This window comes from Ictalurus punctatus, chromosome 25 (assembly GCF_001660625.3).
Source record: "Ictalurus punctatus breed USDA103 chromosome 25, Coco_2.0, whole genome shotgun sequence".
NCBI lineage: Eukaryota > Metazoa > Chordata > Actinopteri > Siluriformes > Ictaluridae > Ictalurus > Ictalurus punctatus.
Genome location: NC_030440.2, coordinates 18,423,289 through 18,435,788, shown reverse-complemented (window position 1 = coordinate 18,435,788; position 12,500 = coordinate 18,423,289). Strand labels below are relative to the sequence as shown.

The following is a 12,500-nucleotide window of genomic DNA, read 5'->3' as shown; positions in this document are numbered from 1 at the left end:
TAGGTACAGGGTTTTGGGCGATTATTTCTTGAAATCACTTAGCGACAGAACCGTAACGTTATCCTTGAAGTCATGTTTTTATTCGCGTTTTCAATTCCATTTTTTTCCGGGTTCTGTTTCTAATCCCTAATCGATACTAGAAAACCCTGGGGACGTTTAATACACACGTGTAAGCGTTAAAATCGTTCTACAGCCCGCGTGTCTGTGGTCGTGTACGGTATAAGGACGTACGAGTCCGACGAGACGTATGATTCTGACGTGACGTGGATTTTACTGCATGGCCAGGTGAGTGACCTCATCAGTGTTTTTATTTAATATCATTATTACAGGGACAGCAGAGAACATCCAGGAACATACCAGGCCTTGGGAACTGTGTGTACTCTTACACTCTTACAGATCAGATAATCAGACACACGGGCGAGGCACGTCTGTGATTCATTAGCGTGGAATTCAGTGCATCTGAGAATCAGCAGCTAATCAGAGCCGCAGATTAGATTAGCGCAGCTATCAGACAGGAGAATATGGATTGTTTAAATATTACACGTGGGATGTTTAAATTAAACACACACACACACAACAGAGGCATAACTGAACTCGGCATGTTAAACACTGGGATTATTTAAGTATTTGCCCCCTCTGTGGAGAATGGAAAGTTCTATTTTGGTATAGATGTGGCCTTTCGGTTGTTTTTTCCCTCACAGTAAAGGTCAATTTATGGGTTTTTTTCCCCTCACTGAGTTGTAGAGCAAAAATCTGCCCCCCCCCTCCTCCCCCCTCCCTCCCTCCCCCATCACCATTACTACACAATTACACATACAGTGGATATAGAAAGTCTACACACCCCTGTTAAGATGGAAGGTATTTGTGATGTAAAAAAGTAATTAATCCGAGCTAAATCACGTCCGATCTTTTTCCACCCTCGGCGTGGAACTACAGCGTATAAACATCACATGAAAAACAATCTGAAACATTTCATGGGGAATAAAAAAATCAGAAAAATAAAAAAGTTAAGAGCTTCACACTGAGGGTGGGAAACGTTCCGACACGATTCATCTTTCTTTCATTTTTTTTTACATCACAAAACCCGGACATTCACACAGGTGTGTAGATTTTTTTTAGATCCATTGTGTAGTATATGCGCTATTCTTTTATTTATTTATTTTTCTAGAATCTTCTTGACGTTGAACGATGAGACTGCGCGCGTCCGTCAGGACCAGGATCTCACAGGACGCAACAAAAACGAATAAAATCAAGTCATTTGGAATGTCTCAGAGCTGGAAAGTCATGGGCAGGGTTGCCAGGTTCCAGCGAAAGATTCTGTTCCGATTACGTCTCACAAAAACACACTAAAGACCTGAAACTGGCGCAGAATGTTCAGGGAGACTCTGTGTTTGTGTGGGAAACAGGTGACAGTAGTGCACACGCATTTCACGCATTTCAAGTGACTCCCCATGACTCTCCATGACTCCCCATGACTCCCCATGACTCTCCATGACTCCCTATGACTCCCCATGACTCCACATGACTCCCTATGACTCTCCATGACTCTCCATGACTCCCTATGACTCTCCATGACTCCCCATGACTCCCTATGACTCTCCATGACTCTCCATGACTCCCTATGACTCTCCATGACTCTCCATGACTCCCTATGACTCCCCATGACTCCCCATGACTCTCCATGACTCCTTATGACTCTCCATGACTCTCCATGACTCCCTATGACTCTCCATGACTCCCTATGACCCCACATGACTCCCCATGACTCCCCATGACTCCCTATGACTCTCCATGACTCTCCATGACTCCCTATGACTCTCCATGATTCCCTATGACCCCACATGACTCCCCATGACTCCACATGACTCCACATGACTCCCCATGACTCCACATGACTCCCCATGAGTCCCCATGCTGAAGTGTCCTTGGGCAAGACACTGAAACCCAAGTTGCTCCCGATGGCACGGTAGCACCTGGAATGCAGCTCTGCTACCGTTGGTGTGTGAGTGTGTGTGTGAACAAGAACCAGTTTTGTAGAACCGCTACAGTTAAAAAATCACTATATCGGTGCAGACCGTTTAAAGTTGCTCTACGTACATAAAAACTGTCATGGTTTCCACACAGCACTTAAGAGTGATAGATTCAACCTTTTGTTGTTGTTCCTCTGTGGAACATTTTCAGATCCAGTGACTTAAACTGGCTTTTTCGAGCTCCCTGTTCAAACGATTATTCTGGAGTGTTCTCGTGTAAAGCTCTCAGGACTGGGTATTTTTCAGGCGTGTGAAGATCGAGAAAGACGAACACGAGGGCAGAAAACGCGGCGTATTTTCCTCACTTCCTGTATGTTCCGGCCTCCGGTGTCGTGTGCAACACCACGCACTATTGAGCGGAGTACAGTGCAGAATGAGACCGGATCATAAGAAACACATTACAGGTAGGGAAAGATGTAAAACATCTCAGAGTAGATGTGTAATATATTACACAAAAAAATATGAAGGCTGAGTTCCTGAACAGGCCACGCCCACAAGAGACAACACTACGCGCACGCCGCTGAGACGCTCGGACTCTGTAACTCGGACAATGCTATAAAAGAGCTGAAGTCAGTCGTTTGGTCTGAGGTCCGACTCCCGATGTGTACTCGGCATACAGCATGTGACCACAGACTACAGAGTAATCTGTTACTACTGTATATACCATCTATACACACCATATACTTGATGATGTCCCACTGCTACTGAATTTCAGGACACACCTGAAGCTCCACCTTCCTCGCAGTTAGCGTCCGGTAACCCCCTCCCAATCCCCCCCCGTCCCACCCCCGTCCCACCCCCGTCCCACCCCGTCTGCGCCTCGTGACCAAGTTCCTGCACCACAACCGTTCTCCACAACATCAGCTGGGTTTAATCTGCCCCTGATGCTGGTACAGGGGCAGGTGGAGGTTAAGATTGTAGATAAAGGGTACTCACCTGAACCATCTCAATGCCCCGCTTCCTGAACAACCAAACACACACACACACACACACACACACACACACACACACACACACAAAGAGAAGGAAAATTAGTGATATAAAGAACCCTTGAAGAACCCATGTTAACCCTCATAACCCAACACCTGGATAACATCTGTTACATCACATGTGTGAGAGTGACACATCAGTCACATGTTAAACTTAAACGACTTCACTTCCTGTCATGAGATAAACACAACTCGCTGCACTTCCTTTCCAAGGTGATTCAGTTCTATTCAAAAATAAGATAATCTCGTGATCTAACGTAACGTGAGGTAACATGTACTGTAATACGAGAGCTCAGCACGTTAGAGTCACGTGAAGGTCAGGAAGAGTTTTAAAAACTAAGAGCTCTATTTCTTAAGCGTTTATTTAGAATGAAATAAAATAACTTAAATAAATAGTAATAGTAAATCAGACGTTCTACCGAGCAGTAATTAGATATTACTCCAGCAGTAATTATAATATTTATGCTTAAACGCATTTTTAAGAATGAACATTAAAAGAAAAACAAAATGAACACACTGTAAAAAAAAAAGCTTTATTTTGAGAGATTGTAGACATTGATCACATGACAGGAAGTGATGTAAAATTCTGCAAAATGACATCTTCAGAAACTCCTTCGCACAAGTGAACGCGTGAATCTGTAAAGTCTCGTACAAGACTCGATACGTTCAGTATAAAACAAAAACAAACAATAATAATAAGCCTACAGTGGAAACAGAGATGGACAAATATATTGTTGCTTAGCAACCAAAAGGAGGATCCCATCATTCACACAAATACAACTGAACCCTGCGTTCTCTCTATTAGTATTCTACACACTGCCACTGCCACGCCCACACACGCCCACACACACACACACACACACACACACACACACACACACACACACACACACAGAGTCGTGCACTGACATGTTGTGTTGGATTAACACGCTCCAGAGCTCACACGCAGGTGAAGCTACAGGAAAGTGTGTTATTAAATCATTAGTATTAATCTGTGCTCTGGTCATTGTTGCTGGATTTTTATCAGCACTTACACTATAAAGCTAAAAGTTTGTGCACCCCTGACCCTCACACCCATATGACCTTATTGAGCATCTCATTCCGGATTTATTCTCCTCTCTTTGCTGCTCTGATATGAAGCGCTCCACTCTTCTTTTGATTTTGGGGCGTGGCCGTGGGGGTTCATTCAGCTACGAGAGCGTTAGTGAGGTCGAGGTCGGGGATTGACGTCAGGATGTCGAGGAAGCTCCAGTTCCAGCTCATCCCGGTGGTGTTGAGGTCAGGGGTCACACTCTCGAGTTCTTCCACTCCAACCTTCACACACCACGTCTTCACGGAGCTCGCCGTGTGCACAGCGGCATGGTCGTGCTGGAACAGTGTTTGGACCTCTTAGTTCCAGTGAAGGGAAAGTGCTTAGAAACGTTTGAAGGAATTCAAAGAAAAATCGTTTTAAACTTAATACAGTGCTTTAATGAACGTTTTCTTCTCCTGAGTTTCAGCGTGCACTTACTGTGCACCATCATAAACCTCCCTCACTACACACACAAACACACACACGCACACGCACACACACACATGCATACACTAACACACACGCACACACACACACGCATACACTAACATACACACACACACGCACACACACACACACACACACACGCTACTGTCCTTGTGAGGACCTTCCACTGACAGAATTAAGAATGCAGCTAATTAACGCTACGCTACATCTAAATGTAGCGCTGACCTTAACCTCGGGGACTAAAAGGTATAAGCTGCAGTTTTTAGTAAGGAAAAGTAGCTATAAGGTCAAAACTGTCAGATATTCCTGTGCTTGGGGACGAGTTGGTCCTCACTAGGATACACACACACACACACACACACACACACACACACACACACACACACACACGCACTAAAACCCCGGAGACGCCCATGTGTCAGCTGCAGGTCAAGGCGTGTTTCCTAAACCTCTCAAATATTAGTCTAAATGCTCCCGAGTTTACATTTAGGTTGTTTGTGTACATTTTTTCTTTTCGTACCTGCACATGTCGATGAAAAACTGGAAGTTCAACTTCTTGATCTTCTTCTCGCTGAGCCAGTAGCCCACTCGCTTCCCTTTCACAAACGTCTGCATCTCTGTATCTGAAATCACAACAGCGCCAAATCATCAAGCGTCCCAGGAACGGCGAGACGGGAAACAAGAAAACATCCAAGCTTTCATCCCCCACGTCCTCAGAAATCCTACGGTTCTGGCTTTAACGAGAGAACAGCCATAAATCTAAACGTCCAGGGGGTTATTTTTAGAACAGTAAAGCTGAAGCTCCAGAGATATCGCGTGATGAGGAAGAACAAAGCCTGGCGTGTCGTCATGGCGATCATTTACCGACGACGGGACGCAGATTCTGTACGTTTTAGTGAAACGATTCAAATGTTTTCCACACAGAAGCTCGTTAATATAACCGGCGCTCTAACTACCGATAAACCACGCACGTTTCACACGTGATCGTAGGCGTGAGTAAATCTCAGCTCACACGTGAGAGACGTGAAAGTTTTCGTTTAAAAATGTCAAACGTTATCGACGTCCAGTTAACGCTGTATAAACAATGATCAAAGTTATTATAAAACATCAGCACTAGAAAGAAATCACTAGATTTCTCACGCCGTACGTTTTTCCACACGTGATTACACGTGAGTTAATGTGTGATTACATCTGGGTAGCACGTTCAGGTGAATATCGCTGTTAGGTTTTAAAATATATATATTAACAATAAATTTACATTAAAGTAAAAACTTTATTAAATTGTTAAAAATAAACGAATCACGTGTGGGGGAAATATAAAACACGTGCATCAGGCTGCTTACGGGAAAAGCGCACGTTTATCATCGCGTGAATGAGTGATCACGTGTGAGAAACGTGTTAAAGTGGACCGCAACATTACAGAGATTCCTTCATTGCATTTTAAAAGTTAAATTAAAATATAAATCGCCGTTAAATTAAAACATTAAACCAACACATTTTAATAACCTTGAAGGAAAAATGCATCCTTGGGGGAAAAAAAACAGATCTTGAAGTGTACTTGTGGAAAAAAAAAGCGCATAAATTACACACGTGATCGGATATTGTTCACGTTTCAGCCGTGCAACGTTAAATACGAAAAATAAATGAACGAAATAAAATGTAAAATATACGTTCGGTTACGAATATCATGAGCACTGAACTAACACAATATCATAAAAAGTAAATGAAAAATAAGAACACTTTGCGTGTGTGTGTGTGTGTGTGTGTGTGTGTGTGTGTGTGTGTGTGTGTGTGTGTGACTGTGACTAGTGAATCCTGGGACATTTTGTTGGAAAGAAGAATCAGAAATTTTATTTGAGAGAGAGAGAGAATGAGAGACAGACAGGGACAGACAGAGAGAGAGACAGAGAGAGACAGACATAGAGAGAAACAGGGAGAGACAGAGAGAGAGAGACAGACAGACAGAGAGAGAGACAGACAGAGAGAGAGAGACAGACAGACAGGGACAGAGACAGGGACAGAGAGAGAGAGAGAGACAGAGAGAGAGAGACAGACAGACAGAGAGAGAGAGAGAGAGACACACAGAGAGAGAGACAGGGAGATTAGTTAGTTACAGTTATGTTTATACAGCACTTATAGACACTCAGTATTTACATGGTATTTACGTGGTATTTACGTGGTATTTGGGGGGTATTTGGGGGGTATTTGGGGGTGAATCTCCTCTACCAGCACTACTGTGTAATCTCCACCTGGACGATGCAACGGCAGCCGTAGTGCGCCAGAACTCCCAGCACACACCAGATATCAGTGGAGATGAGAGAGTGATGGAGCCAGTTCAGAGATGGAGATGATTACGGGGTAATGGAGAAGAGCCAATGGGGGGATTTGGGCAGGACCCCGGGGTTACACCCCTACTCTTTACCATAAGTGTCCTGGGATTTTTAACCACCACGGAGAGTCTGGACCGCGGTTTAACGTCTCATCCGAAAGACGTTGCTGTTTTTACAGTATAGTGTCCCCTTCACTACACTGGGGCATTAGACCCCGCACAGACCACAGGGTGAGCGCCCCCTGCTGTTCTCACCAATACCACTTCCAGCAGCAACCTTAGTTTGCCCCAGGAAACCTTAGTCTCCCATCCAGGTACTGACCAGGCTCAACCCTGCTTTTCTTCAGTGGGACACCAGGCAAGAACTAGGAGAGTAGGGGAGAGTAGGGAGAGTAGGGGAGAGTAGGGGAGAGCAGGGAGAGTAGGGAGAGTAGGGGAGAGTAGGGGAGAGTAGGGAGAGTAGGGGAGAGCAGGGGAGAGCAGGGGAGAGTAGGGAGAGTAGGGAGAGTAGGGAGAGTAGGGGAGAGTAGGGGAGAGCAGGGGAGAGTAGGGAGAGCAGGGGAGAGTAGGGGAGAGCAGGGAGAGTAGGGAGAGTAGGGAGAGCAGGGGAGAGTAGGGGAGAGTAGGGGAGAGTAGGGAGAGTAGGGGAGAGTAGGGGAGAGTAGGGAGAGTAGGGGAGAGCAGGGGAGAGTAGGGAGAGTAGGGAGAGTAGGGAGAGTAGGGAGAGCAGGGGAGAGTAGGGGAGAGTAGGGGAGAGTAGGGAGAGTAGGGGAGAGCAGGGGAGAGTAGGGAGAGTAGGGAGAGTAGGGAGAGTAGGGAGAGCAGGGGAGAGTAGGGGAGAGTAGGGGAGAGTAGGGAGAGTAGGGGAGAGTAGGGAGAGTAGGGAGAGTAGGGGAGAGTAGGGGAGAGTAGGGAGAGTAGGGGAGAGTAGGGGAGAGTAGGGGAGAGTAGGGAGAGTAGGGGAGAGTAGGGGAGAGTAGGGGAGAGTAGGGGAGAGTAGGGGAGAGTAGGGAGAGTAGGGGAGAGTAGGGAGAGTAGGGGAGAGTAGGGGAGAGTAGGGAGAGTAGGGGAGAGTAGGGGAGAGTAGGGGAGAGTAGGGGAGAGTAGGGAGAGTAGGGGAGAGTAGGGAGAGTAGGGAGAGTAGGGAGAGTAGGGAGAGCAGGGGAGAGTAGGGGAGAGTAGGGAGAGTAGGGGAGAGTAGGGAGAGTAGGGGAGAGTAGGGAGAGTAGGGAGAGTAGGGGAGAGTAGGGAGAGTAGGGGAGAGTAGGGAGAGTAGGGGAGAGTAGGGAGAGTAGGGAGAGTAGGGGAGAGTAGGGGAGAGTAGGGGAGAGCAGGGGAGAGTAGGGGAGAGTAGGGGAGAGTAGGGAGAGTAGGGGAGAGTAGGGAGAGTAGGGGAGAGTAGGGAGAGTAGGGAGAGTAGGGGAGAGTAGGGAGAGTAGGGGAGAGTAGGGAGAGTAGGGAGAGTAGGGAGAGCAGGGGAGAGTAGGGGAGAGTAGGGAGAGTAGGGAGAGTAGGGGAGAGCAGGGGAGAGTAGGGGAGAGTAGGGGAGAGTAGGGAGAGTAGGGGAGAGTAGGGAGAGTAGGGGAGAGTAGGGAGAGTAGGGAGAGTAGGGGAGAGTAGGGAGAGTAGGGGAGAGTAGGGAGAGTAGGGAGAGTAGGGAGAGCAGGGGAGAGTAGGGGAGAGTAGGGAGAGTAGGGAGAGTAGGGGAGAGCAGGGGAGAGTAGGGGAGAGTAGGGGAGAGTAGGGAGAGTAGGGGAGAGTAGGGAGAGTAGGGGAGAGTAGGGAGAGTAGGGAGAGTAGGGAGAGCAGGGGAGAGTAGGGGAGAGTAGGGAGAGTAGGGAGAGTAGGGGAGAGTAGGGGAGAGTAGGGGAGAGTAGGGAGAGTAGGGGAGAGTAGGGAGAGTAGGGAGAGTAGGGAGAGTAGGGGAGAGCAGGGGAGAGTAGGGGAGAGTAGGGGAGAGTAGGGAGAGTAGGGAGAGTAGGGAGAGTAGGGAGAGTAGGGAGAGCAGGGGAGAGTAGGGGAGAGTAGGGAGAGTAGGGAGAGTAGGGGAGAGTAGGGGAGAGTAGGGAGAGTAGGGGAGAGTAGGGAGAGTAGGGGAGAGTAGGGAGAGTAGGGAGAGTAGGGGAGAGTAGGGAGAGTAGGGGAGAGTAGGGAGAGTAGGGAGAGTAGGGAGAGCAGGGGAGAGTAGGGGAGAGTAGGGAGAGTAGGGAGAGTAGGGGAGAGCAGGGGAGAGTAGGGGAGAGTAGGGGAGAGTAGGGAGAGTAGGGGAGAGTAGGGAGAGTAGGGGAGAGTAGGGAGAGTAGGGAGAGTAGGGAGAGCAGGGGAGAGTAGGGGAGAGTAGGGAGAGTAGGGAGAGTAGGGGAGAGTAGGGGAGAGTAGGGGAGAGTAGGGAGAGTAGGGGAGAGTAGGGAGAGTAGGGAGAGTAGGGAGAGTAGGGGAGAGCAGGGGAGAGTAGGGGAGAGTAGGGGAGAGTAGGGAGAGTAGGGGAGAGTAGGGAGAGTAGGGGAGAGTAGGGAGAGTAGGGAGAGTAGGGAGAGCAGGGGAGAGTAGGGGAGAGTAGGGAGAGTAGGGAGAGTAGGGGAGAGTAGGGGAGAGTAGGGGAGAGTAGGGAGAGTAGGGAGAGTAGGGGAGAGTAGGGAGAGTAGGGGAGAGTAGGGAGAGTAGGGAGAGTAGGGAGAGCAGGGGAGAGTAGGGGAGAGTAGGGAGAGTAGGGAGAGTAGGGAGAGCAGGGGAGAGTAGGGGAGAGTAGGGAGAGTAGGGAGAGTAGGGGAGAGTAGGGAGAGTAGGGGAGAGTAGGGGAGAGTAGGGAGAGTAGGGAGAGTAGGGAGAGTAGGGGAGAGTAGGGGAGAGTAGGGGAGAGTAGGGGAGAGTAGGGGAGAGTAGGGAGAGTAGGGAGAGTAGGGGAGAGTAGGGAGAGTAGGGGAGAGTAGGGAGAGTAGGGAGAGTAGGGAGAGCAGGGGAGAGCAGGGGAGAGTAGGGAGAGTAGGGGAGAGTAGGGGAGAGTAGGGGAGAGTAGGGGAGAGCAGGGGAGAGCAGGGGAGAGTAGGGAGAGTAGGGGAGAGTAGGGAGAGTAGGGAGAGTAGGGAGAGTAGGGGAGAGTAGGGGAGAGTAGGGAGAGTAGGGAGAGTAGGGGAGAGTAGGGGAGAGTAGGGAGAGTAGGGGAGAGTAGGGAGAGTAGGGAGAGCAGGGGAGAGTAGGGGAGAGTAGGGGAGAGTAGGGGAGAGTAGGGGAGAGTAGGGAGAGTAGGGAGAGTAGGGGAGAGTAGGGGAGAGTAGGGAGAGTAGGGAGAGCAGGGGAGAGTAGGGGAGAGTAGGGAGAGTAGGGAGAGTAGGGAGAGTAGGGAGAGCAGGGGAGAGTAGGGAGAGTAGGGAGAGTAGGGAGAGCAGGGGAGAGTAGGGAGAGTAGGGAGAGTAGGGGAGAGTAGGGGAGAGTAGGGAGAGTAGGGAGAGCAGGGGAGAGCAGGGGAGAGTAGGGGAGAGTAGGGAGAGCAGGGGAGAGTAGGGAGAGTAGGGAGAGTAGGGGAGAGTAGGGGAGAGTAGGGAGAGTAGGGGAGAGCAGGGGAGAGCAGGGGAGAGTAGGGAGAGTAGGGAGAGTAGGGAGAGTAGGGGAGAGTAGGGAGAGCAGGGGAGAGTAGGGAGAGTAGGGGAGAGTAGGGAGAGTAGGGAGAGCAGGGGAGAGCAGGGGAGAGTAGGGGAGAGTAGGGGAGAGTAGGGAGAGTAGGGAGAGCAGGGGAGAGTAGGGAGAGTAGGGAGAGTAGGGAGAGCAGGGGAGAGTAGGGAGAGTAGGGAGAGTAGGGGAGAGTAGGGGAGAGTAGGGAGAGTAGGGGAGAGTAGGGAGAGTAGGGGAGAGTAGGGAGAGTAGGGAGAGCAGGGGAGAGCAGGGAGAGTAGGGAGAGTAGGGGAGAGTAGGGGAGAGTAGGGAGAGTAGGGGAGAGTAGGGAGAGTAGGGAGAGCAGGGGAGAGTAGGGAGAGTAGGGAGAGTAGGGAGAGCAGGGGAGAGTAGGGAGAGTAGGGAGAGTAGGGGAGAGTAGGGGAGAGTAGGGAGAGTAGGGAGAGTAGGGAGAGTAGGGGAGAGCAGGGGAGAGTAGGGGAGAGTAGGGGAGAGTAGGGGAGAGTAGGGAGAGTAGGGGAGAGTAGGGGAGAGCAGGGGAGAGTAGGGGAGAGTAGGGGAGAGCAGGGGAGAGTAGGGAGAGTAGGGGAGAGTAGGGAGAGTAGGGAGAGTAGGGGAGAGTAGGGGAGAGTAGGGGAGAGTAGGGGAGAGTAGGGGAGAGTAGGGAGAGTAGGGGAGAGTAGGGAGAGTAGGGGAGAGTAGGGGAGAGCAGGGGAGAGTAGGGGAGAGTAGGGGAGAGTAGGGGAGAGTAGGGAGAGTAGGGGAGAGTAGGGAGAGTAGGGGAGAGTAGGGGAGAGCAGGGGAGAGTAGGGGAGAGTAGGGGAGAGTAGGGGAGAGTAGGGAGAGTAGGGGAGAGTAGGGGAGAGCAGGGGAGAGTAGGGGAGAGTAGGGGAGAGCAGGGGAGAGCAGGGGAGAGTAGGGGAGAGTAGGGAGAGTAGGGAGAGTAGGGAGAGCAGGGGAGAGCAGGGGAGAGCAGGGGAGAGTAGGGGAGAGTAGGGGAGAGTAGGGAGAGTAGGGGAGAGTAGGGGAGAGCAGGGGAGAGTAGGGAGAGTAGGGGAGAGTAGGGAGAGTAGGGAGAGCAGGGGAGAGTAGGGGAGAGTAGGGGAGAGTAGGGGAGAGTAGGGAGAGTAGGGGAGAGTAGGGAGAGTAGGGGAGAGTAGGGGAGAGCAGGGGAGAGTAGGGGAGAGTAGGGGAGAGCAGGGGAGAGCAGGGGAGAGTAGGGGAGAGTAGGGAGAGTAGGGAGAGTAGGGAGAGCAGGGGAGAGCAGGGGAGAGTAGGGGAGAGTAGGGGAGAGTAGGGGAGAGTAGGGAGAGTAGGGGAGAGTAGGGGAGAGCAGGGGAGAGTAGGGAGAGTAGGGGAGAGTAGGGAGAGTAGGGAGAGCAGGGGAGAGTAGGGAGAGTAGGGGAGAGTAGGGAGAGTAGGGAGAGCAGGGGAGAGCAGGGGAGAGTAGGGGAGAGTAGGGGAGAGCAGGGAGAGTAGGGGAGAGTAGGGGAGAGTAGGGAGAGTAGGGGAGAGTAGGGAGAGTAGGGGAGAGTAGGGGAGAGTAGGGGAGAGCAGGGGAGAGTAGGGGAGAGTAGGGAGAGTAGGGGAGAGTAGGGAGAGTAGGGGAGAGTAGGGGAGAGTAGGGAGAGTAGGGAGAGTAGGGAGAGTAGGGGAGAGTAGGGGAGAGTAGGGGAGAGCAGGGGAGAGTAGGGGAGAGTAGGGAGAGTAGGGAGAGTAGGGGAGAGTAGGGGAGAGTAGGGGAGAGCAGGGAGAGTAGGGGAGAGTAGGGGAGAGTAGGGGAGAGTAGGGAGAGTAGGGGAGAGCAGGGGAGAGTAGGGGAGAGTAGGGAGAGTAGGGGAGAGTAGGGGAGAGTAGGGGAGAGCAGGGGAGAGCAGGGGAGAGTAGGGGAGAGACTGCAGGTGTATTTCCCAACATCTGGAACCGGGGCCTCATTAAAATTGGTGACACACACACACAGGTTTCTTCCCTCAGAGTCGGGGAAGTGAGGCAGGACTGTAGCTCGTGTCCCTCCGTATTTAATA

General features: G+C 50.7%; 1 protein-coding gene across 3 annotated transcripts in view; it reads right to left on the bottom strand.

Moving 5' to 3' along the window:
• Positions 1-12,500, bottom strand: part of itpk1a (inositol-tetrakisphosphate 1-kinase a) — a 38,272-nt gene that overhangs the window by 23,776 nt on the left and 1,996 nt on the right. For 2 of the 3 annotated variants that reach the window (XM_053675894.1, XM_053675895.1), the window contains exon 2: positions 5,059-5,161. In XM_053675894.1, coding sequence (XP_053531869.1) covers positions 5,059-5,161 — 103 coding nt within the window. Of the gene's footprint in view, positions 1-2,966; positions 2,992-5,058; positions 5,162-12,500 lie in introns of all 3 variants that reach the window. The other variant, XM_017455901.3, reaches the window with a different exon arrangement.